Source organism: Daphnia pulicaria, chromosome 8 (genome assembly GCF_021234035.1).
Source record: "Daphnia pulicaria isolate SC F1-1A chromosome 8, SC_F0-13Bv2, whole genome shotgun sequence".
Classification (NCBI taxonomy): Eukaryota; Metazoa; Arthropoda; class Branchiopoda; order Diplostraca; family Daphniidae; genus Daphnia; species Daphnia pulicaria.
In genome coordinates, this window is record NC_060920.1 from 10,732,860 (window position 1) to 10,760,797 (window position 27,938).

At 45.1% G+C, this 27,938-nt stretch overlaps 1 protein-coding gene across 3 annotated transcripts; it reads left to right on the forward strand.

Moving 5' to 3' along the window:
* Positions 1-93: 93 nt before the first annotated feature.
* LOC124310842 (leukocyte tyrosine kinase receptor-like) lies at positions 94-27,627 on the forward strand. Of its 3 annotated transcripts, none has more exons than XM_046774909.1 (24): positions 94-462; positions 8,599-8,781; positions 13,898-13,931; positions 14,088-14,206; positions 19,540-19,744; positions 19,955-20,085; positions 20,424-20,558; positions 20,632-20,693; positions 20,928-21,152; positions 21,270-21,445; positions 21,725-21,819; positions 21,952-21,981; positions 22,134-22,172; positions 22,253-22,412; positions 22,503-22,869; positions 22,958-23,132; positions 23,318-23,758; positions 23,847-23,951; positions 24,028-24,226; positions 24,403-24,502; positions 24,591-24,785; positions 24,879-25,069; positions 25,143-25,542; positions 25,620-27,627. In XM_046774909.1, exons 2-24 carry the CDS (start codon positions 8,661-8,663, stop codon positions 26,325-26,327), a joined length of 4,413 nt encoding a protein of 1,470 aa, XP_046630865.1. In that variant the 5' UTR covers positions 94-462; positions 8,599-8,660; the 3' UTR covers positions 26,328-27,627. The 3 variants fall into 3 exon arrangements, with proteins under 3 accessions (XP_046630865.1, XP_046630863.1, XP_046630864.1); XM_046774907.1 differs by lacking the exon at positions 94-462 and adding an exon at positions 4,997-5,779; XM_046774908.1 differs by lacking the exons at positions 94-462; positions 8,599-8,781 and adding an exon at positions 10,519-10,688 and having other exon boundaries at positions 13,534-13,931.
* The last annotated feature ends 311 nt before the right edge of the window (positions 27,628-27,938 follow it).

A 27,938-nucleotide genomic window follows, 5' to 3' on the forward strand; every position in this document is an offset into this window, starting at 1 on the left:
GAAAAAATTTTAATTTATTAAATTGCAGACGAGATTTTTCCCCACTGGGGACAGTGCAGACGAAATTTAAGTTTCTTCAATCAGACGTTCAGTGTTTCAGTTTCACTGTTTCAGTCACGTGCGTTTCGTGTTGCGATCTGAAATACTTGATCCGTATCGTTTTCCATCCAACGTTTGTGAAGATGTTATTCTATCTGGAAATGTGTTAGACTATCTCTTTCTTTCTAAGTATCTGCCTTGAGATCTGACGTAGTGAAGACTTTACATTTCTAACGAAAACAGTGTGTGTGTATCCAACTCTAAATATCTGGATTTCTGATTTTTTACGTCAAACTGTTGCTGCCCTTTTAGACCATCATCTAAATGTATCGAGCCCGGATTCACTTGGCGTCTACAGCCGTACACTGTTATTGTATTTAACATTTAGCATATGGAACACATAGGAGCACATTTGGAAAAGAGGTATGTGAAAAGCTTGTAAATGTGTTAAGAGTCAACTTGTTATTCTGTCATGGTGATCGCATGTTTGTTCTCGGATTCTGAAGTAATAGTTCAGAACAGCTATGACGTTCGTTGTAACTTCTCTTTCTTTTTGGGGATATTTTGATTTTTCGTCGCCTTTTTCCGAGAACCCAAACTTACAACCCCGTTCTAATCGAAACCGAATGACGTGCTCTCTTCTTCAGGATAATTCATTGGAAATGTTGTCAGTCTTTTAAGAAATCTAATTAGTGGTTAGTTCTCTCTTTCCATGACTATCCTAAAAGCTAAAACATGTCCATATTTACAATATCGCCATAATTTTTCCAATCCAAGTGTATAAAACTGATTGCTGAAACCGTTCAAGCTAAACGCGTTGGAAACGTCAATTTACAAAACTTTGTCGTAGGGTTCTACGAAATACGCAAATGTTTTCACTGACTTTCTTTTTTTTTCTTTTATTTTGAATTCATCACTCTAATCTTGTAGAACGTATGTTAGGTATCTCCAGTTATCCATTTGAAATATGGCTTCTCCTTAGTAAAAAAAGAAACTGGAAGAAGAAGACGGAAGTGAAACGGGAAATCTTCTTTGACGTGAATGATAGCCCATCGTTTCCTGTCTTCGAATTCTGTTCCATAGTTTTCTTCTTGCGCATGTTTCGCTCTTATCTTTAGAAAGTAGCCAGTGTCACCGACGATTGTGAAAACTTTCAGGCGAAGAAATCAAAGAGACATATAATATCCATCCGGCAGGAAGAGAGAGAGAGAGAGAGGCAAAGAAAATCCAGGGGTGAGTCAAGCGGAGGACGGAACTCTGGGACGGAGTATGTGTCAAAATCACTGGAATGTCTAGCGATAGGAAATTGAAAAGATTTGCCATGGCCGTTAGATAGAGAAGAAACCTTTTAATCTCGCGTCTCCGGATGAAAAGCGGCAGCCAGATCTATCGTATACCATCCAACTTGATAACGCCCATTTCAGGTCGACCAAGATGGATTGGCACTCGGTGATATGCCAAAACAAGTCACCACTGAGGTCGAAGCTATCGATTCCGTGCCCCCTCTCCCAATTCATTCCGCCTTCTCTTTATATGCATAGACTGCAGGAAACACTTGCCTGGTCACGACATTGTTCATCGTCACGTTGCCTAATCTCTAAATTGGGAATGATGTCGAACTATTGAACTTGATTTGGTTGGAGACAACCGGTTTTAATTGGTAACGTAACTCGGACAAGTTACGTACTGTGCAAGTGTTTCCTAATGGGATCCTGTTGTTATTCAAGAGGCTCTCGTTTATCGGTGGTTGAACAAGATTTAGTAAAGGGTTACGATTTGACGCTAATATATATCGGTAGCATAGGGGTAGCATAGTAAGTAAAGTTCTAAAGGCCATTCAGCTATACTTTTCCCTCGTAGTACAGTTCAGCGAAAACAAAAATAAACAAAAAAGAAAATATGTCATCACCCGGGAGAACTCAACCATCAATGGCTGAGCAATCCCTAGATTCCCTGCCTATATTACAGCACTTAAGTATTTGTGAAATCATAGGTCCCTGTTATCGCAATATTTTTCTACCTCATGCTGAAATCATTCAAAATTGATGTTGGTGCGAATGTTGACGAAAAACGTACCAGGATTATTTTCAATTTTGCAATGACGTTCTCTGTAGACTTAACTCTACATTTGGACCATTAGTATCCCGGCGACTATCCGGTGATATTAATATAATTCCGGTCGAGTGGACGACCTGCCTCAGTGTACTTGTTTTTCCGCCCATTATGATTTATTTCTTTTATTCGTACCTTTATATTATTTTCTGTATTTCTCCTTTTGCTAGAGGAAAATATCGCCCAACGTTTACGTTATTCCGATGTTTTTTCTCATATCTATTAGAGCGCGACCTATTGTTTGGGAATAGGAATTTCATTACGGGTGATTCCGCATCAGACTTGTAAACATCCGCTCTGTATGCTCAGCACTGGGGAAGCTGAATGCCTACTTCACATTTATCATTTTTTCTCCCTCCCAACGAACCCGAAATAATCGATGAAAATCGAAGAAACAATTGGTAGGATTGTATAATCGGACTATGGATGGGCCGTGTGAAGGGGGGACGAAGCCACTGCAATTGGGGAAAGCCGGAAAGCTGTTGTATGAAAATTCGACAATTTCTATTCTTTGACATGGTGATTCAGTTTCGCTATTTGATTTCCTCTGAGAATAAAAAGAGTCAATCCTATCACGCAATAGAAAAGTGGAATAGCTTCCGTGGGATCCTATTTGGATGCTGGCCGACGACCTAGCTCTTCTATAAAGGCTTAGTGCGGATGAGGTAGTTTCTGACACACTCTCCCCCCCTGTGAAAATAACTATTATTGAGGTAATTTGCAACTGACTTTTGTACGAGGAAAGCGCAGTCGAGTGGATGACCACGTGATTTTGTTGCCAATTTGTGCCATTGTGTCGAGTCCGCTGGACGCGCCTGGCCACTCTCCAAATCATATCTTTGCCTCCTCGCTGTCTCGTAAAACCCTTTGACCCAGAAAGTGGAATATAAAAGAGGATGGCGGTCCGACGGAAAATCCGAGTAGCTTTTAGTTAAATTCAATTTGCCTTGCAATGATGGGAAATTATGTCCGGTCGCTAGGAGATGTGAGAGAAAAGGTCGGAGCTCTTGTGTCGTGTCATGTTAGTTTCGCCGCAACTATCCCTTTTAGTTGCCATGATTTCGGAACACTGTAGACTGTTGCTGCGATCGATGGTCCTCTCGACGTGCCGTATATATTCTTTCGACCTTTTTCATCAAGATTTTATGTCTTACGGTCACGTACGGATCGCCGAGTAAATTTGCAGAAGATCCCACTCGTGTCTTTTGCTTTATTTGCATTTGAGTTTTCCTTGTGTGTTTTTTTTTGGCAGTTTCATTTCCAACCCTAGATCTGAAATGCCTACAACTGACATGTTTTATTACCATTTTTATTGCGTTGGGATGGACTTGATAAAACTTCAAAGAATATTCATTCATGTCTTAACTTTCTTGCTCTCTCCTACATGACCGCAAACATATTGCGCAATACTCGCGAGAGGGTGATAACTTTGAGGAATCTGATTCTGGATGATTCACGCCACTGTACTCTGAAGAATCGATTGTCTCTGAACATGAGGAAAAAGAATACGTATGTGTAATAACCAATCATGTCCGAGTTATACGACAGATATCCTTGGCTGTCTTTTTCTATGAGGACGGATGACCTCCCTCCATCTATCTCATCCGCCTATCGATATATATAGATGTTGTTTTTATGCACTATCGGATCCGGTCGGCTCGCAGGCCACGGCTCGGGGCATTCCGGAGCGGAAATGTGCGTCTGACTTCATCCGTCTCTTCTTCTTTCTCTTTGGTCAATCTGATGGTCCATCGTCGAATGTTTTTTGCTTTTCTTTCTTTTCCTTTTTGGGTTGTTACTTTTATTTTTATTTTTTTTTACTCGACGTTCGTGACGATTCAGTCTCATTGGTAAAAATAGATGATGCAATAACCATCTACAACAACAACAACCAAAGTTAAGGAGCAAACTTGACTCGCATGGATAACGAGCTGCTGGCTGCAGTTGTACACTGCCGCACTGCACGTTCAATTACTAGCGTTTGACATCGCGGCAGTTGTAGAAGGTACGGTAGTAGTTTAGCTCGTGAGTCTAGGACGAACAACAACATCAAATGACATGGGCAAAGGATCCCGCCTCTTTTGATTGTTTTGATAGGGTTGTTACCAACTTCCAATAAGGAAAGGAACAGCGGGTGAACGGGAATACAAAGTTGGAGGATTTTCTGGAATTCGAAATCGATCGATAATAGTAAGCAACTCATAATTGCTGATTGCAATCTAGAGCTTATCAACTGTGAGGGGGAGAGAGGGGGGACTCCTAATTTGCATCGCCATCTCCGGCTTGAATAGGCCGTTAAAGTCCTTTTGAATAAAGGCACGAGCTATATAGGCAACGGGCTCGGCTGTTTTTGTGTGCATTTACAGCTCCTGTATAGACGATGAGCTACAGCCTAGTCCAGAAATATTCCTCCGGAAGGAACGAATAAAGAAGGGAAAGAATGGGCGGATCCGTAGTTGAAAGCGGATGCGTTGCCATCCTGATCAATCCATCGTTTTCGTCAACATCAAATAATGGATCCCGAAGAAAAAAAAATGTGAAGAAAAGAGAACATGTTAGAACGACGTCGAATGAAGGAGGGGGTAGAGAGAGAGAGAGAGAGAGAAATGGATAGAGCCAAAAGTCAGTGCTGCGGAGTGGCGCCTGCGTAGTCCCGACAAAGCGGAACCAATAGAGACGGAACAAGAAGGACAGCAGCGTGCCAATGTGTTGATTTTTTCCCCTTTTTCTGTTTCTTTCTCTTCTTCTTTTTTCGAATCGTGTAAAATCCCTTCCTGCGCCAGTTGCAGACCAGAGCTTCTTGGTGTTAAGTCGCTCTTCCATCCGCTCCTCCACATCCACATGGAGCGTCGGCGGCGATTGCTCTTGTTTTGGCTTTTTATTTCGACTGTGGTGCTCCAAAGTCCGGATGGTGTCCGCTCCTGTTATTTGGGCACTTTTGCCGAATCGCTTCCGCGGACGGTCAACTGGCCGTCGGCATCGACATTCCTCGATCCTTGGCGTCAAATTGTGCCCTTTTTCTTTCATCCGCCGGAATTTTTGGACCGTTGGGCGAAGGCGGATTTCGCCCTGCTGCATGCCAGCCTCTCTCTGCCTTGTTCCATCCTCCAACATCAGCCGGAAGTAGTTTTGCTGCCGGAAGCCTGGATTGAATTCCTCCCGGCGTTGGAGGACGGTGCTCGATATGCGGCGGTCGACCAGCAGCCGGCCCGTCCGTATTTCGACATGTGCGACCTGTTCGGCGCATCCAATATCAGTCGTGATTCAGTTCCAGGATGCCAAAATTGGCATCACCTTGAGGCGTGGAAACGTTTGCGGATCTTTTACGACATCCCGTCGCCCATCCGAGCGGCCGAGGCCGCCACGGCGCATCGCCTACAGTGCGGTGAAAGTGAAAATAATAGTAATAGCAGCAGCAGCACTAGTGGCGGTGGTGGTGGTAGTAATTCAACTTGGACTATCCCAGTGTCTTCTATGGTGAAACGATGGATGGCCGAACGGTCTCCCTGGACTAGATCCAATGCCACCATGCCTATAGCGATTGTTTCCAGGCATCAATCGTTTTACGGCCGGCATCACAGTTTACTATCCGTCCAAGCCGAATTGCATCTCACCTATTGGATGGATAGTGAGTAAAATAGTAATAACGCTTTTCGGGGGGTATCTTTTCTTTCCTTGTGACGCTGCTGTGATCGAAAGCCGCGGGATAATTGGAATTACCTCAACGAATTGAGTGCGCTTCTTTTTTAAGAGTTTCCAGCGACTTCCGGTCTAGCTTCGATGAATCGGATTTATATCTTTTTATCGCGGGTCGAAGAGTGCGGTTTCAGTATTTTCCACTGCAGCGCCGGAATCCAATAAATTTGAATAAAAGAATAATAAAAAAAAATCAACATACACCCAAAGTGCTTTCAGTCGACTGAGTCAGTTTGGATTTTTAACCGAAGGAACTCGACGTCGATGGCGGTTGACGTGTTTGATTCCCGTTTTCCTTTACTCGTTCACGACTTGTGAATCTCAACCGCCCTTAAAGAAATGTTTGACGCCCTTTCGTTTATACATCCCCAGCAAAACCAGAACGATAATAGTTGAGTCCAAAGTTAGTCCCCTCCATGTGTGTCCTCCTTACCGGCGTAGTATTCTGCGGAAAACGATTGAGAAAAAAAAAAAAAGAATAAATATTCTATCCGTCACATCAATCACGCTTGACTGGGATCACTTTGGCTCGATTTTTCCCCTTTGCAAAAAAAAAAAAACCTAACAGCTTCACATCTAATATCTACGACTCGTTGAAATTTCTTCCTATTTCCCCCTCTCTCGTCGAGTGGTGCGTGTTGCGCGCTCGTCCTTTCTCACTTCCCATTGTTGATCCGCCTTCTTTGGATGTTTGGGACTCGTCCGACAAACAGGTCACTCACTATAAGCAATCAATTGAAACGCCTTGTTAAAGAAAAAGCAAACTGGAACTAGTTTAAAAGGAGAACGTTATTTCCCGATGGAAAAAAAGAAAAGAATCCAATAACAATTGTGACTGGATATATACCCAATAATATTCTTGTCGAGTTGGTGGATTCTATTTGGTACATGGGTCTTCTATTTTTTTTTTTTCCGCGTGCGTTATTACACGACAACGGAACATGTCTGTGGCAATCGGATTCCTTTTTTTTGCGGCTATAGATGACCTTTTCTTTCCTACTACCCACACAAACAAAAACTACTCGTGATAGATGTAATGCTCTTTCCTCCCCCGCTTTTGAATATGAATAAGGGGAGGGTAAACATTTGGGTTACCCTCCCCTAAACATGGGTTCCTCACGTCTAGGCTTTTTTTTTTGCACCCTGTAAGATGCAATCATAAATATTTGATCACATATACGCAGGAAGCGGATTTAAAATACTTTAGCGGGTCTAGTTGAATTGCAAAATTAATTGGGCATTTTTTTGTGCTTTTCATTTCTTCTTAGTAGTGGTACACACAAGTGTACCAATTCTTTCCGTCAAGATCTCCTTGGTTCTTCTTCTTTTGATTATGTTTTCGGTGGTCCGGCCAAGAGATTCCTTGGGTCTTGTCCATTAGGGTCCGTCCGAAAGAACGAACGAAGAGATCCAGTTCGCCGCGTTCCTAATGACGCAGTCTGGTAGAGTTTCTTGGATACAAATAAAAAGGGGAAAAGAAAAGAAAATGGGTGGTGGTGGGGAGGAGGAGGCAAAAGGGCGGGGTGGGGGGGGGGGATAAAAGTGATTAGTCGCGTTAGAGACAAGTCAGGCGCGCGTCACTAACGCTGGACTTGCCCCGCCACTCCTTAGATTCCTCCTATATAACAGTCTTCTATTCCCCCGTCCAATCAAAACCTACTTCAGCTTAAATTGATCATCGTCAAGCAAGGCTCGCCCTCCGCTCCATCCTCGCTACTCTCCCCACAACATTTACTCGAGCACTTGATTAGATGATTCTAGAAGACTTTGAAAGTCTCGGCGCAAAGCAGACGAAAATAAAAGTTTTTGCAGACGACCTTTGGCTCCCTCCTTTTAGACCATCAAGAGACAATAAGGCGAGGATTTACTGTTGAAAAATAAAAGGAGGCGGATGCAATTGGGAATGAAATCATGTCGGAACGGATGAAGAGACGTGAGGGAACTGAGACTCGATTATTAGCGGTCGCAAAACGTTTTCTCTCTTTCTCAATGTGTCTTGTCTTTTTCTTTCTATAAGGTCGGCTCGCCTTCCGCATAAGAAAGTTGTCCTCCCTGTACCCCCTGGGGCCTTGTGTCATTTGAGCTAAGACAAATCGATCGTTTGAGGCGCGAGGAATTCATTCGGTTATGACCTTATAATATTCACGATCGATATTATTAACGCCTTGCAAGTTGCCAATCACTGGAGACACATCAGCCACCGGTTGTGAGCCACAGAAAATTTACTTCGCTTTTTTTAATTTCTGGGAAAGTTTTGAATAGGATTTTATTAAGCGCCAAATTGTCCTGGACCGAGTTGTAAAAGCCTATAGAAAGAAAAACAAGTCGTACGATTTCTTTTACACCGCACCAACCCCCACCAAAAATGAATCGGCATGATGTTGCGTCAAAAGCAGTTTTCATTGGGCTGGTCGATCCGGTCGTGTTCCGCTTCAACGCCAACGTCATTCCGGCTCCTTTCACCTTGGTAGGAACAAGAAAGAAACAGGGGGGAACAAATCTAATTTTCTCCATCGATTGTGCTGCTGACAGAAGCAGGTAAACCGTCGCCTTAATAATAGCTGACGAGGCGGACATAAAATAGGAAAGACAAGTGAAGATTTCGGTTCTGCCACTTTTCGTTTCGATAGTTGAAGGCGTTTCGGACTTGTAATCATCCGTCATCCCGACCGAGATGCAGTTTTGCCATTATAACCTCGCCTGACTCACACACGACGCATTAAATGGCTTTTTTGTTTTATTCTTGTCCAGCTCGTTGCATCGTTCCGTGGCCGAAGGAAGACGGAGAAGATGCCACGACGGATCGGTTAGCGATGACTGCAGTGACGCCATCTGTTCACTATGGCGACGCCAGCAACCCATCCGCATCCGGCAGTGGCCGCGGAAGCAACAACACCCTGTGCCGTTTCCACCCACGGTGTCTCATGTGCTGCGGTAAGTTTCAGTCGACTAGTTTATTTGAACGAGCGAATTAAAAAAAAATGATTGCGCCCCGCCATCATTTGATGCGAGCATAGTGTCTATACCCGCTAGCCTTTAATCAACTGCTCAATTCATCAAGTCCAAGTCCTACTACCCTTTCATACCCACATGACATTTGAGACACGTTCAAGCCTCTCTTTTAGTCGGACCACTGAATCGACTCGTTATATCACCGACGACATTTGCAAAAGAGACTCGTCCTTCTTTGACTAAATTTCCCTTTTTTTTTCTCCGAACCGTCCACCCCCGCACAGCTATTCGTGATGCTTGTCCTAGTTATGTCATTATGAACATGGTTCGCTCAAATAACTCGCTCTAAATAACATGAAATGAAACGGGGCGCAGAAATAATGATCGTGTAGCTTGAACGTGTGCGTGTGTTTACATTTTGTGTGTGCAACTATAGCAGCGCCATCACCATCACCGAGCGTGAAAAATGATCGTTTTTCAGTACGTGTCTGGTTTCTCTGCCGATAGGTGGCGGGACGATGCAGAAGCAACGGCGGTTCAGTCACTACTCTCTCGACTCTTTTTTTATTTATTTATTTTGATTTTCTTCGTCTTTTTGCGCTTGGAAAAGGTCAAACTCATCTCTCTGAGGATCGAAGAAGATTATGGCCGTTGATGCGGATAAAGATAGATTGCGTTCGACTCTCTCTCTCTCTTGCGGTTTGGTCAAGGCGAAATATCAGAACGTATTGCGTTTATTAAACGGGTCCGCGTCATGGCGAATGGGGAGAAACATCTGGCCGCCCAACGGAAAAGCGTGTGGCCATAGCCACAGGAAATTGTTTCATATCCTGGGAGACTAGACGACTGTCTAGCGTGCATCACTGTAGAAAACTGCTGTGTAAACACATGACAGTGAAGTCACACCGCTGCTGCTGCTGTGTCGGCGCGTGCTATTTTATTTATTCATTTGGCCTTTCCCGGGATAGGTGTGTGACGTCTGCCCTTGTCTCTCCCTCCCCCCTCTGTGGTGTTGATCCAGGTGAAGTGAAGGGCGGCGGATTCGAAATGAGTCGATAAGGACACACGACCCTTAACTATCTCTCTCTCTCTCTCCGTCTCTCTCTCCCCTGGTCTTTTTGTCCATTAGGAGGACTTGATGATTAGATGAGTCGGTCAACACACTTTGCGTCATCACGCAAGTCCCTGGCTCTCTCTCAGAACTCTGATGTATTATGGATCTATCGGCATCCGGCGGATCTCGACTTGGAGTGACCTCTGTGATCGATCCGACGCACTAGCACGTCCTGTATTGCACCCTTGTGTCATAGCCGGCGACTGATTTTATTATATACACCGACGCACACAAGCACACACACTATACAGGCTAGCGTGTGTAGATCGTGAATTGCACGTTGGCAGCATCCCGCTAGGGGCGTGGCGAGCGCCCCCTTTTCTCTGGCAGTCGTTTGACGACTGCACAGTAGTTGGTCGGACGTCAGCCTTTGCCGAGCGCCACGTTTTTAGTTCTAACCTTTTTTCTCTCCTCCTCCTCCTGCTCACGAATTGGAGCGAGTGAGAGAGGACACCCCCGATCTTCCCCCCCCCCCTTAAAAAAAAACCAAAAAAAAAAGTCGATCCCGAAATTTGAAAATCGACCGAATTTGTGGGCGTATCGTTTTTTTGTTTGTAAATTTTGTCTCTTCTACTGAAAAACAAGAAAGAAAAGAAACTGTGAGTGTGTGTGTGTGTGTTTATCCGGCGGCATCAAACAGTTTTTTAATTTTTGGATTTTTTTGGGTTTTTGTTTTTTTGTTTTTTGGATTTGTTGTTTGTTTGTTGAAAGTGAAATTGCCGGCCGAGCCGGCGTGAATTAAGGAAATGGCTGGACTTTTGATCCGGTTGCCGTGGTAAGTTGTAACTATTTCAGAATTAGTTAGTAAGTACGTTAGTGGTACCGTTAATTTGTACTGATGATCCAGTCCAGTGCTTCTTTTCTGTCTGCCTTGAATTGAGCCAATAAAATGGCAGTGGGGGGCAGAAGAGGGGGGAAACTACTTAATAGATAATAGGTGAGGTTGATGCTATATAAGGAGAGAAGCCCTATAGCTTTGTTATTAGTGTTATTGTTTTGGAGGGTGCGTATAATGATGGTAAACAGAGCTATAGTCTGAGTGGTCTGTGCGAGCTTGTTTCGTGTTTGCCTCGGCCAGGAGGCAAGGGAAATGATGGCGGACTCTGGCGGTACAGCGGGGCTGCTGCGTGAGTGATATAGGCGTGACACACGGCCTGTTGGCTGTCTGTAATGCTCCCTAATGGGTCGGCTGATTGTAAATATAGAACCAAGGCGGCGCACCAAATACTCGACTTGTCTCTTACCTTGAGATCCAGCGACTTTTTTTCAGCTCCGTGCGGTCATCCGTCGTCCGACATAATTTCATTGGCAAATGGAATTAGTTTCTACTTTTTTTTTTTGGGAAATCTAAAAATATCTCATTTAAATTCGGCAAATGAGAATTGATTTTCTACTTCGCCTCATTATCACTCGGTTCAATTAGCGATAGCTGGAAGCAGGACGATAGTGTGGGGGCGTCCAACAAGAGCCTTGCGAAGCATGCATCCGACTAGGCGCATACGACGGATCCTATTACCTCCACTCTAGAATCATCAAATTACTGCCATTTTTTTTCAAGCGGGAAATTCGAAATTCTCTTTTTTTTTTTTAAATTTTATTTTATAAAAGGAAAAGATGGTCCAGTCATGGGCGCTGGCCTCGGCAAAAGATTTTGTTGGTTGGGGTGGTAAACCGACGGCTCTTTGCCAAGTTTGTCCGGAGAGTCTATACGACGACGACGCCTAGTACTTGGGGTCTGTGTGTGTGTGTCTGTGTGTGGGTTCAGTCCCGAAATATATATTTACTCTCTGGGAACGAACGAGGCCAAACGACGATTTTGTTGTTGTTTTGTCGCACCAGGAGAGAGCACACCCGCGCTGAAGAAAGTCGTTTTATTATTATTATTTTTTCCTTTCGAATTACGTCAATGGGAGGAAGAAGACGAAAAAAAAGGGGGGGTGGAAAATAATTATTTGCTCCCGCGCCACCCGAAATTGAGGGACGAAGGAATTTGAGCGTGAAAACCGATTGAACTTTTGTATTTTATTTTTATTTTATTTTTTTCCTTTTGCTTTCGCCCATCAAAATGTGTTTTGCGGTTGTCTCCCTCAGTCATGTGAACGGAGTAGAAGAGGAATTATACATCTGCATATATCCCCCGCACCTTATATTCTTCCTATACAACTCGACTAAAACGAAAATCCTGCGAAGAGATATCGTAGTGTACGCTAAGCCCCGCCTCGTTGCCCCATCAATTCAACTCCGCCTCCTCCATCTCTTTTTCCTTCTCACATAATAGTATACTACTATCCCCCCCTCAACACATATAATACTAGCGCGCCGCTAGAGCTCCAACATCCCTTACCCCACCCAAAAAGCTGGCGAATCAATACTCTCTAGCTTCCTACTCCGGCAGCATATAGCATCTCTCTCTCTCCTTTCCTCTACCAAAGATATGGGCGAATTCTTTTTATTTTTTTTCCCACCCACAATCTTCTCTCTCTTTTTCTGACTTCTCGTCCACTTTGGCAAGTTGGAAAATGTACTCGACTCACAGGTTGTCATAAACATGGTGGCCCAAAACATCCCAGTCGATTATTTAGGAGCTGAAGTTTTTCAGGCCTATGCTGGGCTTGTAATAACGAAACAATAACCTAACGGCCTTGGACATACTTGGGGTGGGCTATGTCAGACTTGTTAGCGCCGACCCAGACTTTGTCTCTCGTGTGATGGCCATTCATTGTTATTAAAGACAGTCCACACATACTTTTGTTTTTCCCTCCGTGTTTACGTGAAAATGGTGGTCGTCGGTCTGAGGTGGTGTATAGATAATCCATCTTATTTCTATACCCTTTCGAGTACGTATATAGGGCTTGGTGCGTTTGCGGGACGAAACCAAAATCAATAATGGCGCCTCTACACGACTCGCACTCTTCGTTTTTTTTCTCTCTTCCGCTTTCCTTTTTTTTGTCTTCTTTCTCTCATTCATTTTATTATTATCATCATCATCGGAGCTATTTTTTTTTGTTTTCCTGAAATATTTTCGCTTGCCTTATACATATATATATGCTTATGAGAGAGAAAGAAAAAAGAGAAAGAGGAGGAATCGTCTTTATTCTTTTTTATCGATCCTATTAAGTGTCGTCGTTCTTTGTCGTTCTTCTATTCTCTGGGAGATTCGTTTTTTTTTCTACTTTTTACTTGCTATATAGCCTGGCGGCGGCGGTGGCGGCCTCGATCCCACGGCGCCCCAGACTCCTTGGATCGATATCGAAATCTGATGCCCATTTACTTGCAATACGTGTTGTACTAGAGAAAAGAGCTCTGGCATTCCATCATATTCGCGTCGATGTATATAAATGTTGAAGAGAGAGAAGGGTGACGCATCCCTATATAGTATCAAACAACCAGAAACTGGGTGGTGGGGGGAACTAGAAGCTCTAGCTATAGTTGGGAGGTTCACGTGCGGATTATATGGACTGGACTGGATCAATTTCAGATGATAAATGACGATATTGATCTGGAGTTTATCGAGCGGCTCGACCACTTGTTTCTTATATGATGATTACATACTGTACACTGGTCGTATGTATACAGATTGTTATAACCTGCGTGTCTGTGTGTCTTGTGCAATATGTAAGCGGACAGGTTATTACCAGCGCCCGGCGGTCGTAAGAGTCGAGAGAGAGAGACGAGTTTTAAAAAGGAAGAAGAAGAAGAGAGAAGAGACTGAAAAGCCGACGCTTCGGTCCGTCCGTCCGTCCGTCTTTTCCCTTCCTTCCTTCCTCCTCCTATCCACCACATTTCGTTATATACCTATCGATCGGCCAATGACGCGCCAGTGGCAGTCGTTGCTGCAGCAGCTGATGGTGATGGTGGTGGTGACTGCTCAAGTGACACTGATGTTGATGCTGACAACGTCCGTTTTCCCTTGCGACGCTGCTGCTGCTGCTGCTGCCGGACCACCCTGGTCATCTTTGGCCACTGGCCCTTCCGATCATGCAGGTCTTTACTGCGACTTTGAAGATCAACAGTGCAGGTAAGCAGCCCGGCATCCCAATGTCCGGTCGTGAATTTCCCCCCCCAAAAAAAAGTCAATTTGCTTGTCGCCAATCGATGGCGACACATTTGAGCTGATTGCATTGGTTCCATTTCTGATGATGTTGATGTGTGTGTGTCTGTTGGTTGTTTACAGATGGCAATGGTCGCGCTTCGTCCGGCGAGCAGCTACCGAAATCAACGCCACCATCTACTCGGCTCCTGATCCGGCCATGATTAGCGGTCCGCTAGACGACGCAGATGGCAGACCCACAGGTACACACAAGGCCCCGCTAATTCTCCGACATTAATTTTGTCTTCTTCTTCTTCTTGTGTGACACAATCAAACGGCTGATTGAACTGGCTCGAGGGAGAAGAAAGAAAGAACGAATCTTTGCCTGATATATTCTTCATATAAAACGCCACAATTGACTGAGTGTGACGCACACGAGCAAATATCGGCCCTTTTTCTATGTGAGCTCGCAGATATTGGAGAAAACGGGGGGCCAATATTTGAACGACACTCGTCCAATGAGATGCTATTGGTCATACATATACAAACGCACTACTGTAGAGATATTACATGAATAATGGAGCTGCTGCTGGATGGGAACCGATGGCAGGGGGGAAAAGAGCGGGCGCTCGCACAGCGCCGATGAGATTCTTCATCATATTCCCACTTTCCGATGCCCATTTGGCTCTCGGCTTTCTTTTTCTTTTTATTGTGTGTGTGTGTGTGCCCTTTCTGCTGGCGTCGTTGGGAGGAAATTGGCGCTGGTGGCCATCGATCCTAAATCGCCCGAGTCGTTGAAACAAATGGAGGCTAACTGCGTAAGCAGGTCGTTTCCCCATCGTTGACAAGGGAATAAGGGGCCCGTAATATCTGGTGACAAACAGGATGGAACAGATGAATAAGAACAAGTCACGACTCTCGTCGGGTTTGCGACAAAGTGAATTATAGACGCACTCTAAAAGAATAGAAAAAGCCGGGCATCAAATTTGGTAAGGGGAGTAGCTAGTAGCTAGTAGTAGGTCAATAATATCTTTCTTCTTCCTTCCACACACCCCAAGTCTTTGGCTGGTATTAATATTGCATTCATAGTCGTTTAGTATAAGTCGGCTTCTTCTTCTTCTTCATCATCCGGTTAAATGTCATTTCAAATCTCCTTGTGGCCAATGCCCGGGCTCTTTTGAATGTCAACGACCAGCCAGCCAAAACTTTTGAGGTTGCTGTGTATAGCTGCCAGTCATCGTCTAAATGGCAACTGCATTTGGACGACTACTACTACTACTACTACAAGTTAGTAGACGTGCTGCTGCTCTCCACCCGCGTAATAGACTTGGTATATACACGACGACGTTGAAGTCAAACTGGCGAACGCCAAAAAGAAGAAGAACAAATACACAAAACGAAAGGGGCGTAGGGGGAGGAGGAGGAGGAGGCCGAAAAGGCAAAGAGATTGAATGTCAAAAACTCATTTCCGTAAATGTTGGGCCTGGTTCTATTGTGTGTGCCGGTTACTTGCGACCCAACATGCGAACACGATGACGGCCGCGCTACAAGATATTACAAGTGCATTATTATTATTATTATTCGGCCGTAGGAGGAGCGACTGACTCTTTTGTCAAATGATTTACAATTAGTTTTATTTTTTTTATTTTGAAATGTGGGGAAAAAAAGGAGCTGGGTGAAAGAGTCAATAAACAAGAGAGAATGGCAGCCCAGCTGTCTAAAGATGAAAAAGGCCATTTAAAAAAAAAAAATGCTATCGTCAAATCCATTGGCGTGGATGTTTTTATTCGGCTGTGGGGTGCCATCAACAGTTGAGCTCCTACAGGGACGACCGTTGCCTCTTTTCTTCTTCTTCGTTTTTTTTAAATGGTGCTAATGAAGTATGTAATAACGTTGTTGATGTGACGTGTTGTCTTGTTTGGGTTCTGTCAGCCCCGCTGAGACGTTTGTGTTTGGGGCGCCTTTTGAAAGCTGTCGATTCAAAACGAGAAGCCTGCTGCCTGGTAACTAAACTCGTCCTTTTTATGATTATTTTCCAAAGGAGCTTTTAAGGAGCGCGCCAGGAGCTGCCCTTTCTTTTTCTCTCTTTCTGCACAGCTTCTCATTTTTATTCTCGGAATGGAACTGTTATTGGATTCACGTTGTTGTTGTTGTTTTTGTTTGTTATTGGCTCCCCCTTTTTCATCACCAACCCCCCCCCCCTTCCTTTTCGGGTGGGATGAATATCTACTATACGTCTTATAGCGTGGGCAACAGCCGGGCAGCAATGGCAGATGTGTGTCTTGGCTCCGACATCTCTCGAGCTCATCCAACCGTGTGTGTGTGTGTGTCTATATGAAATGGAACTGGGCCCGGCCGTGTGTGTGTGTGTACACTGCATCCATAATGATTCGTGCATTAGCCACCCAACGCCTTAGCTTTTCTCTTCTATTATTTAAAATCCCCGCTCGGTTCTTTCCTGGAAAACAAATCTATATATTTACCAACCTTTTGATTTCAGGCGCAGGAGGGGGAATAAATCTACTGCCGGCTATAGATATTGTCCAGGACGATCCAATCGTCACGTCCTACTATATCGGCCCCACTTTGTTGTGTTGGGCCCATACATTTGGCCACCGTTAAATTAGAATTAGGAGCCGAGAAAATAACCCAACTAATTTCGAGCTGTAGATGACATGCCATTTGTGATGAAAGCCAATTCCCCCCCCCCCCCTCTCCACACTCCCGAGTGGCTAATTAGAAATCCTGCGTCTGTCGGTCTTGTTGTGGTCATATTTGTTTGTAGGGCCGCCGTCGCTCGCTAATTTTGCATCAGTGCACTTTATGCCGTAGGCTTCTTGTTTTCTAATCCCCCCTCGAGCGCCAAATTGACATAATGCCAATCTTACGCGTGGTGCAGCGGTTGGGAATTTTCCCGTCTTTCTGTTCTTCCCCTGTCCGTGATGATATCACTGCCCGAGTCGATCAATCTATTATTGGACCAGCTGGTGCCGTACGTAGCTCATGTCGCCAGGCCTTTTATTTTTCGACAAGAAAAATCGAAATCCGCTAGAGTGGGAGGGCAATTCAAATGACATCTCTTGGAATTGCCACTATATTTTTGGGATCCTGAGATCCTGTAGTAAATGTAGGCGGGAATCGAATAAATTGCGTAGGAACGTTGCTGAGGGGTAACCTCCAATTGCGGGTAGGCATCAAATTGCCATATAATGGGTTTTCAGTTGATCTCATTGGGAACATTTAATTCCGGTTGAACCGAGACCCGCAAACGGAAAGTGTGGGCCCGTCCCCCCTCCCGTAAATATGGAACTCTCTCATCAAAGCGGTGTATATATGCAAACCTCTATTCTCTGCTCACTGCTCTCTGGAAATCAAAGTTTCTTTTGAGCAACTTATATCGTCCAACCATCACAGCGCAGAGGGGGGAAAGTTGAACGTTTGCCCTCATCCAACTGTAAAGAATTAAATGACGAAATGGAAAAAGAAAATGATGATATTCTTTTGCAATCTTTTATTTAACCGTTGATCCATTTTCTCCCCTCTTCTCTTGTAACGTGTGTTGGGGGTGGGTGGGTTCCCAGGATGTTCGTGTAACGGGAATGTTCCGGGGGGAGAGACGGGAAGAGAAAAAAAGTTGTAGTGTGTGTGAGTGTGAATCTACTACTAATACACAACATGGAAATACTATAAGGGCAAAAAAGACACAGCTATAGCGCAAAAGGTTTTCAACCCCCAGCGCAGCCCAGCACGACCCAGGCCGGGGATATATATTCTCTTAGGGTTCGGAAACTCTGGTTTTTATCAGCGAGTTATAATGGATGAGATGCAGCTGTTTGAAGTTTCCTAACTCGAAATATTTTCTTTTTCTCTCGCCTTGTGTTTTATTTCTGTCTGGTAGGGAAATTTAGCCTGTGGGAGGCGAGAACATTTTTATCACGGCGACATTTCCAACGTGACAAATCTTTCCCTTTTTTTCTCTCTCTCTCTTTCTAGCCGTGAAAAATGCGCGCAAAAAAAAGTTTGGTGTAAAAATGTATATTCCATTTTTTTCTTCTTCTTTGGCCTTTCGTTCAATCTATCAATAGCCTTACACACACACATACACGCGTGCATGCATAGTAGTTTTGGGTGAAAGGGGTGTATAGATCTGGAGAGTAGAGAGAGATGAGACTGGTGGGCACCACGCAGTTATACTTTGGGTTCTTTTCACTTTAAGCCGAGGACGCCGGGTATTATATCGTGGCTCAAAAAGTAGTTGACGGATCTCTCTCTCTCGGTGGTGATGGTGGTGGTGGTGGTGTACATATCCGAATGCAGCCGAGCGACGACCCCGCAAAAGCGAAGAAGAAAAGAATAAAAAGAAAAAAGTTGTTACACTTGGATTGCTGCCTATTATTCCCACATGCACTACATACATGCGTATACGACGCTTGCCGAAACGAGGAACGCTGAATATTTTCCCGACAAAGTGACGAGACATTGTTATTTGCAGCTCCCCCTCGTCGCGTATATAGTGTGTGCACGCGCGCTTACTCAAATGATATCATCACTGTGAGTCTGTGACGAGAAAGAAGAAGAAGAAGAAGAAGATTGTCTGCACCAGACTATAAGGATGATGAAAAGCGATTACTAATCATCTAGATGTATACTTATACCAGGAAGAGAGAGAGAGAGAGATGTGTAGACGAGGATTGTCGTTATCTTCTGTCATTCTTGCCTGTCATCCCCTTTTAATATTCGCGGGGGTTATTCACAGCTCTGCAATCCTTTGACGGAAAATAAACTATACAAAGGGGGGGGGGGACAAAAATAAGAAATCCTCGTCGGAGAAAAAGAAGAAGAAGAAGGAGCAACCTTGGCAACTGATCCCTTGTCTGGGAGAGCTGTCTTTTCTACATAGCTGCTGCCCTAGACTCTCTTGTGTGTGGGGGAGTGTGTGTGTACGCTCCCGATTATTGATTTTCTGATTCGGCACACACAGCCTCAGAGTTAGGAGGCAGGCAGACCCCCCATCCGTAATGTGTGTGCGTTTCTGGGTCCTCGGCGGATGGGTTGGATGTCTGCTAGGCTTGTGGGAACTGCTCTAACGCTATTGACGAAAGCTGTGCACTTTGATATCTCTGGCAAGGACGAGGAGTGTGTCTATCTAGACACACGTCAATAATAAGAGGATTTTCCGAGAGACAATCGGCAGATGATCACGGGCGACCTACATGCTGGGCGAGGCCATTCTCAGGCCCAAAGTTCAAACCAGTCCGTGTTGTAGTAGTAGACGTGTAGTTTCTACCTCGAGGATATGCACCGCAAGAAGCTTTACGCAAGAGGAAAAAGATGGCGGGAGGTTCGTTGACTCTTTGATGATTGGAGGGGGCCTATATCTACGCTGCTGGTGTGGCTTACACACGCAATGTAATTGCCGACGACTCAATAGACGTTGTTAAGAGAGAAGAAAATTCTATTTTTTTTTTTGTCGAGTGTGTGGGTGTGTGCAAAGTCCAATTAAGTGGGCGGCCATGATAGGCCGCATTGATGGGAGGCTTTGAATGGAAAATTAAAACTTTTGATGTTTGTTTCTTTTTTTTGATGTTTTTAAAAGGTCACTTTCTGTACGTGGCCGGAGCGATGGACAACCCGAAGGCGATTGAATTGTCCTCTCCTTGGTATCAAGAATCGGGTCCTTATTGCAAACTCTCTGTGGCCCTGCACATGAACAACATGGAGGACGGCAACTTGAAGATCGTCGTCGAGACTCGCAATCACACGTGGGTCATCGTCGAGACCCTTGGAAACGGCCTTCGAGAGTGAGTTGAGATTTATATATTTAAGGTGGCATCTAACTTTAATGTCAGCCATTATCTTTGGCCATATAAAAAGTACTGGCACATGACGGGGCAGCAGCACAGCCCAAGGATCGGATGATTTCTGATATTAACGTTCGTCTTTTGACATTTGTTGTTTTGTTTTTTTATTTGAACCAATTTGATTTATGTACGACCCGTGCGCTGCGCCAGGTGGAGGACGCTGACTCAAAGCGTAGGAAGGATCAGCCAACCTTTCCGGCTCAAGTTGGAGTTTACCGAAGGGAAAAAGATCCCGTCCCACGCAGCAGTCGATAACATCCGCCTCCTCTCTTGTCTTACAGGTCTGCCATTTCCCAGCAATGCACCAGTTTTAGTGGGAGAAGGGGCTGTATCTTTTCCTTACTTGATCGTATTTCTCTCTCTCTTGTGTTGTGTATGATTACCCCCACACCGTATTGGTTATTTCGTTCTTGGGGACCATATTTCACTCTCTCTCGTAACACTCCAAACGACGTTATTATTATTGCGACTTTTTGTTTTTCTTCCATTTCCGTCTGAGTACGTCGTATAGAGAGACCCACATATTCCCATTCCGTTGGATGACGTCAATCGTTTCATGTACATTTGCTCGTTGTTGATTTGAAAAAAACAAAATTTCATTTGGGTCATTGGTAATTAGAAATCCCGCCCAATGGTCACTGCGATTCGGCCAAACGAGCGTTCCGCTGCGATGATGGGCGCTGTCTACCCCGTGACCAGGTCTGTGACATCAGCAAGGATTGCCCGGGTGGTGAAGATGAAGACCAAGATTGCGGTATTTGCCTTGTATTTTTAAATCAACGCCATCCGTCTGGCACCGATTAAATAATTTCCTCGATTTTATTCAGACCAAGTTTTGGAAGGATCGCGTTGCGATTTCGAACGGGGCTGGTGCGGATGGGTGAACATGGTGAGTCGCTCCGCCCACATTTTATTTCGGAAAAAACTGAAAAACAAAATCTAATAACGAATATTTAAAAAAGAATTGTCTAATCAAATATGAAGTTTGGCCTGTTGTTCGATTTACGCGTTTGGTGAAGCGCAGGATCATTCCAACCTTCCATCATTTGATCCATCGTGTTTTTTCTCTCTTTTTCTTTTTTGATATTGGGGGCTGGTTATGTACACTTGTTGTTAAAAATAGCTTCGCGACGATCTGGATTGGAGGCGACACAATGGGTCGACCCCGACCCCGCAAACTGGGCCGGGTCACGACAATACTTACAAAAACAGCACGGGCATGTACGTCTATGTTGACATGTCGGAAACGAGACAGCTGGGTAATGCGGCCGTCCTTCAGAGCACTCGATTCCCGCCCCCGCCAAAGTACCACAGCAATCCGGCCTCACCTTACTTCAATTCGTGTCAGGTACAGCCCAGCTAAAAAGACCCGCCGTTTTGTGGGTCGAAATTAGATCCATGTCTCTGCTGCCCGTCTGCCGGCGCCCTTTTTCTCATTTCCTGATGGATTCCCCACTAATTCCAGATCCGATTCTTCTATCACCTGTACGGCCCACACATTGGAGATTTGGTGGTGCGCATCGTCGAAGAAGATCCGCGCTACGGACGCGACAACAAATCGACCGACATTTGGCGAGAGTCGCGCAATTTGGGCGACTTGTGGCGCCGGGCAGCCGTCCCTCTGCCACCCATCAAAAACTGGTAAAGCGATTTTCCCTTTTTTCTTTTTTTCGAGATAAAGCGCAACGTGATCCATCCAGCATTGGCCGACATTCAATGTGGGCCAGGAAGAAGAACAGTCTGTCAACCGGAAGAGGCTCGTTACTTTTATATCTTTCCATTTATAAGCCCATTACTACTTGTGTGCTGCGCTGATGCTCTTCCTGCAGCTGGAAAATGAAATTTTTTTGTTCATTTTCATTTCCCAACGGATCCTATATCCTCATCTTCTTTTCTTTTTTTGCCCGTCCTCCCATTCAGGTACACGATTCAGTTCATCGGTAAAAGGGGCATCCGCTTTCGGGGCGATACGGCCATCGACGACATTTCCCTCAGTCCGGAATGTTCCGGCGTTGGTACGTTAATAAGGAAGACTTGGTTATCACTCATTCAATTCCCCAGTAGTAGCTGCTCCCCTTTCTCTTTTATTGCCTTCCATTTTCGATGAATAAATTTTTCCTTTTTTTTCCTTCTCCTTGTCATTCCAGGCGTTCCGAAAAATGAGACGGCCGGTTGGCGTAAGTATTTGCATCCTTTCACATTTCTTTTTTTCAATGTCATTAAAATTGATAATTGCTTTTCCCGGTCTGTTAAATTTGAATTCACCATTCATTCCGACTGTTTTTCTTTTGGGGCTTTGATTTTTTTTTTCTATTCCGGTTCCCAACAGCACCGGATCCGGCTCATTACGACGAACCCAAATTCATTCGTGAGTCATTTTTAAAAAAGGAAATTTAAAAATAAACTTGGAAATAAGTATGTAAAATACAACCCCTGACGATTCAACAGGTTACACATTGACGAGCTGCGGAGCCAAAGGCCGGATGGGTCCTCATCAGAATCAATGCACCAACGCCTACCAGGATTCCGTGACTCAAGTCCAGGTGCTCAGCCAGGGCCGTTTGTCCGGCGTTCAAGTCTGGACGGCTCCCGTGACTGGACTGTACACGTAAGTCCAGAATTTCACTCTCATTCCGATCTGTGTCTGGAAATCTGAGAGCCGGAAACAATTGACGATATAAATATGACGCGCCAACAGGATCATCGCCAAGGGGGCCAGCGGTGGATTGGGTCCGAGTTCATCCGGATCGCCCGGTCTGGCGGGTTACGGCGCCCGCGTCCGTGCTGTTTTCCCTTTTACCGCTGGGACGCAAATTTACTTTCTAGTCGGCCAAGAAGGAGTGGCCGCCATTCGAGACAAACCCAAGGATCACTACAATCGCAATTCAAGCGAATCCGGCGGCGGTGCTGCTGCTGCTGCCGGAGCTGGTCCTTCCGGCTCATTCAACGGTGAAATGCGAAGAGGCGGAGCTTTGGAAAAAGTCCGCGGTTTGCACAACGCATCCAACGGGGTCCACGGATCGGGAAACGGGGGTGGAGGAGGCGGAGCCACGTTCGTCTTCCAGGTCCGTCTCTTATCATTACGGCCAATTAAATTGATTTAATTACAGGTGTAAAATCTATTTCTGGTCTCTCTCTCTCTGTGTGGTGCAGATGGACAGTCAAGGAATTCCGATCCCGTTGATGGTGGCTGCAGGTGGCGGCGGAATAGCCGCCATTGGCCGCTTCAGCCCGCGTCCGGCTGATCTTTCGCTGGTCCAGGGCAAAGGATTTAACAGTTTCCTCTCTCGTCCGGGAATGTCAGGCCAGGGCAGCTATAAAGGAGCCGGTAAAAACCCTGTTTTTTCTCTCTTTTGTGTGTCTCCTGAATATTTAATCCGCCAGATGGAGTGGGATGTAACCCCCCTGGCTGGCTCCATTGTTGTGCGCTGCGAAAATCTTTTGCATAAACGATGAGGGCGAGTGCGCATTCATTTGAATAATTCACCTACTGATCCTTTTGACACACACAAGGCGGCGGGGGCGGATGGAATGGCAGCGCCGAGACGGAGGCTTTTGGCTTCTCGTTATTGGAAGGCGGATTGGGCGGATTGTCGTGTAATCCCAAAGCTGAATGGCCAACCTACGGCGGATTTGGTGGAGGCGGTGGCGGCTGCACCAACGGCGAAGGGGGCGGCGGTGGCGGATACAATGGAGGCAACGCCGCCGGCAATTCCAGCGGAGAAGGTGGATACTCGTTCGTTTCACTCGCGGCCATCGAGCGGCTGACGGATGTGGAAGAAGGTCAAAATGCCGGGCCCGGCTCGCTGGACATCATGCCGGCCATCCCGGAAGGATGCGGATGCGAGCAGCTCTGCATCGTTCTCGATCCATCGCTGGAAGAGAAACAATGCGTCTGTCCGCTCGTTTCCGGAAGTGAATGGCCCAACGAGGATAACGTCACAAAATGCGCCGGTACTTTCTCTCTCCCCCCACCACGTCCATTCTGTTATGTGTTTGGTCATTCGAATCCGCATTCATCCGGGCTATATTTTGACGACAGGTTTTAACGTGGAAGCCAGCTGGTTAGGTACTCCGCATCTGGTGGGCACCGTCACGGCCGCCATCGTGATTTTTGTCGTCTTCAGCATCATCTGCTTTTGTCTCTGTAAGTTCCTTATAGTTTCGATTCAATTCCGCCATTGCGCCATTAACGATTTCGGCTGTGCAATCCCTGCGATCAGATACTCGATATCAACGTCAACAATTGGCCGCTTTACGGCGCAAAGCCATGGCGGCTCCTGAGCTGCAACTGAGCCGATTGCGTGGACCTTCATCCTCGATGGTCTCGGAATACAATCCCAACTACGAATTCGGTTCCGGCGCTCCTTGTTCCGTCCAGGGTCTCAAGGAAATCCCTCGCGAGAACTTGAGACTCGTCAGGTTAGTAGACGACTCAGACACACACACACACAAAATGTGATTTGATTCCATTCCCCAGCTTTCTCTATACACCACCACCACAGCTATATACCACGTACTGTATACAAGTAATTGATTTTCAATTGAAAACTTTTCCTCCTCCCCTCCCACCCCACTCCATGTATGACGTCTTTTAGAGCATTGGGACAAGGAGCCTTTGGCGAAGTTTATCAGGGCTACTTGCGTCATGTCGCCGGGGATACAGTCGAGATGCCAGTTGCCGTCAAGGTTCTCCAGGTAAGGAAAAAACTAAATCAACAAATAACAAAAATAAATCTGGGGGGTTTCAATTTTTATTGATATTTTTTTATTTTTTTATTGGCAGACATTACCAGAACTTTCTTCCAATCAAACGGAAATGGATTTCCTGATGGAGGCCATAATAATGTCGAAATTTCATCACGCCAATATCGTCCATTTTATTGGCATTTGCTTCGATAAACATCCGAGATTTATTGTATTGGAATTGTTGTCCGGCGGCGATCTCAAGACTTTCCTCAGAGAATCCCGGCCTAAACCGGTAAATTCAATTGAATTGATTTATTATTTTATTTTTTCAAAAATTTCGTTTGGAAATGAAAAAAAAAATAAAACAATTTCTTTGGTTTCCTAGGAACGCCCATCGACGCTGACGATGAGAGACTTGCTGAAATGCGCTCTGGACGTGGCTAAAGGATGTCGTTACCTGGAAGAAAATCATTTCATTCACCGCGATATTGCCGCCCGGAATTGTTTGCTGACGACCAAAGGACCCGGCCGAGTCGTCAAAATCGCCGATTTCGGCATGTCGAGAGACATCTACCGGTAAACAACAAATCAATTGGCCTCCCATCATTTGATCAAGTTGTAAAAAAACCTTTTATTACATTTTCGATAGGGCGGATTACTACCGCAAAGGAGGCAAGGCCATGCTGCCCGTCAAATGGATGCCACCGGAAGCATTTTTGGAAGGCGTTTTCACGTCGAAAACGGACGTTTGGTCGTTTGGTGTCCTGTTATGGGAAGTCATGTCATTAGGGTACATGCCCTATCCGGGTCGAGGCAACCAGGAGGTGATGCAGTTGGTCACCAGTGGCGGACGTCTAGAAGCTCCGCCAGGCTGTCCCGGCCCCGTCTACAGGATCATGGTCCACTGCTGGCACACGAATCAGGAAGAGCGACCTTCATTCGTCACTGTCCTAGAGCGGATCGGCTATTGTATGCAAGATCCTGATGTGCTGGCCATGCCCATCCCCGTCTTCCAGAGGCCACTCTCACAGGAGCGAGACACTACAGTGGTAATAATATTAATTCCACCATTTTCTATCCATCTTTCTTTTTATTTAAATCCTTTTTCTTGTTAAAAAAATATTAGGTGAGACCTCCTACCGGATCCGACACGGCCGATTGCCTGCGGGTATTGCGTCCTCGCACGAGCAGCGGTAATCTGCTGGCCGGCACGACAATGAACGCCGGCGGAGCCGCTGGTCCGTCATCTTCAACGAATGCCAGCGACTATTTGATTCCATTGAGCAATCACCGTTCATCCAGCGTGGATTTGGCGGCTGCCGATTCAAGCGGAAGTGTCGGTGACGTTGGCGGTGGTGGCGCAAGGCGCCCATCCGGATCAGATCAATGCGGCTACTGGGAGACGTCGTTCACCCGCGAAGGAGTCAAAGCCATCGCCCGAGGAGAGGTTGTCCCAGAGAGCAACGGAAGCGCCGGCAACCTGAGCCTTGGAGATTTGAGGTCGGCCAGCACCAAGCGACGCTCCAAGGGTTACGCCACCGTGCCGACTTTCGAGGCGCCCAATCTGAGCCAATCGCAGTCGAGTCAGCCATTGCTGGGCACGCCTCCCGATTCGCCAGCGGCCACAGACGACGACCCGGCCCTAACTGAAATGACCGGCAACGGAGGAGCAGGAGGAGGAGGCCCTCTGGATGCGTCCACATTGTGTCGGCAGTCGTACGCCAACGTCCGCATCGCCAATCCATCGGCAGCCGGAAGCACCGGCACTCCATCACGCACCACTCCGCCAACGAAAGCCGAACGCTCCGTCAAACAGAATGAAATCAGCTGTTGAACGATTTTTTTGATTTGACATGAATTGAATTATTTTAAAAAGGTGGAAAACAAAAACAAAAAAAAAGTGGAGCTAAAAGCTGCACTCTATCGTGATACATTAAAGTCAAATTAAAATAATTAATTGTTAAGAAAACATAAGAAAAAAAAACACAAATAAAAATTTTACACGTAATAAAATTAAAGAAGAAGAAAAAGAAAACTGCTCATGAGCTGCAACCGGTGATGTGGTATTATCTGGTTTCTTTCTTTTCTTTTTATCTTTTTCGTTATCTAATTTACAACAAAAAAGAGAAAAAAAAAATCAGTTTTCTATTCATTAAAAATTGTTTTTAATTTGCCAATGGGGGAGATAAAAAGGATGGAACGGGGCAATCAAGTCGATCTTGGATCCTTTTGAATTAAGAATTATCGACCGGAAAAAAAATCACAAGTTACCAACGGATAATTCATTGTACATGTCTTGGAATGTTTGTAGATCCCTTGGTTATTATTACGGTCGTTGCAGGAGTTGTTGTGTCCGGTTAGATCTTGTTTATTTTTTTTTTCTTTGATTTATTTTTATTGCATTGTCTTATCCGGCCAAGGACCCCGCTGTCTCCGATTACTCTGACTTGTCACTTCCTTTTTAAGTTTCTTAACGATATAGAAGGTCGTGACGTGTGTGGTGTTTCTCTCTCTTTCTCTTTCTCTCTGTGTGTGTGTATGTTTCATTTTTGTTTCGTTTCTGTCTGGGCCATCGGGTAGACGGCCCTCGAAAACTTTCTCTCTCTCGATCCATTCAAAGGAACACGGCGTCTCCCGCAAAGACGCCCGGATAAAGAAACAAATTTTGTATTATATAAAAATTACCAGTCGGTGTATATGAATTGCTCAGCTCTCTTATGTATTTCATTTTCTCTTTGCCCCGTTTCTCCTTCTGTCTCCCCCCACCCCCCTCTCCCAAAACGAAGAAGAATAAGTCGGGCCAGGAAAAATGTTAACAAAAAGAAAATCTTGTTTTAAATGTGATTGTGTGTGCGTCTCTCGGTGTCTGCGTATATCTCTCAATGGTGTGTCTGTTAGCTTCTTCCACTTGTGTTTACGCCATCTAGCGGTCACCCGTTGTACCCCGTTCTCAATTTTTCTTTTATTTATTTTTTGGGTTGGCAACGGAAGAGAAAAACATCACACAGAGACACCAGTTGCGGATTGTGAAAATCGCCACTTTTATTTTATAGAGGGGGGGTTGTTGTCCGGCCCGGATCGGCTATAAAACATATACGCACACTGACATGTATGTGTTTATGTATCAACATCCCGAAAAACAAACAAAAAAACATGGTTATAATTCATAAAAAAACTAAATGATAATTTTCAAAAGTCGATAAAGAAAATGTCTCGACTTATGATGTAATGTAATATTATATATTCTTGTTGTTTGTACAAATCAGTGACACGTTTCGCGGGTTTTGTCTGGGCCGTGAATCATTTTTTACAATATTTCATACATACACACATACACATAACAGAACACAACATATTATACAATATACATATACAGAAAATGGAAATGATTACAGTGAAAAACTAAACAAAAAAAAGAAGAAAGAAAAGTTGTGTGTGTATTTGT

Excerpts from the sequence above, each read along its gene's own strand:
- LOC124310842 (XM_046774907.1), top strand. The coding sequence starts at position 5,377 with ATGTGCGACCTGTTCGGCGCATCCAATATCAGTCGTGATTCAGTTCCA. Across the intron at positions 8,782-13,897 it reads ACGGTGTCTCATGTGCTGCG|GTCTTTACTGCGACTTTGAA; the intron begins GTAAGTTTCAGT and ends CCGATCATGCAG. Across the intron at positions 23,133-23,317 it reads GGGCAGCTATAAAGGAGCCG|GCGGCGGGGGCGGATGGAAT; the intron begins GTAAAAACCCTG and ends GACACACACAAG.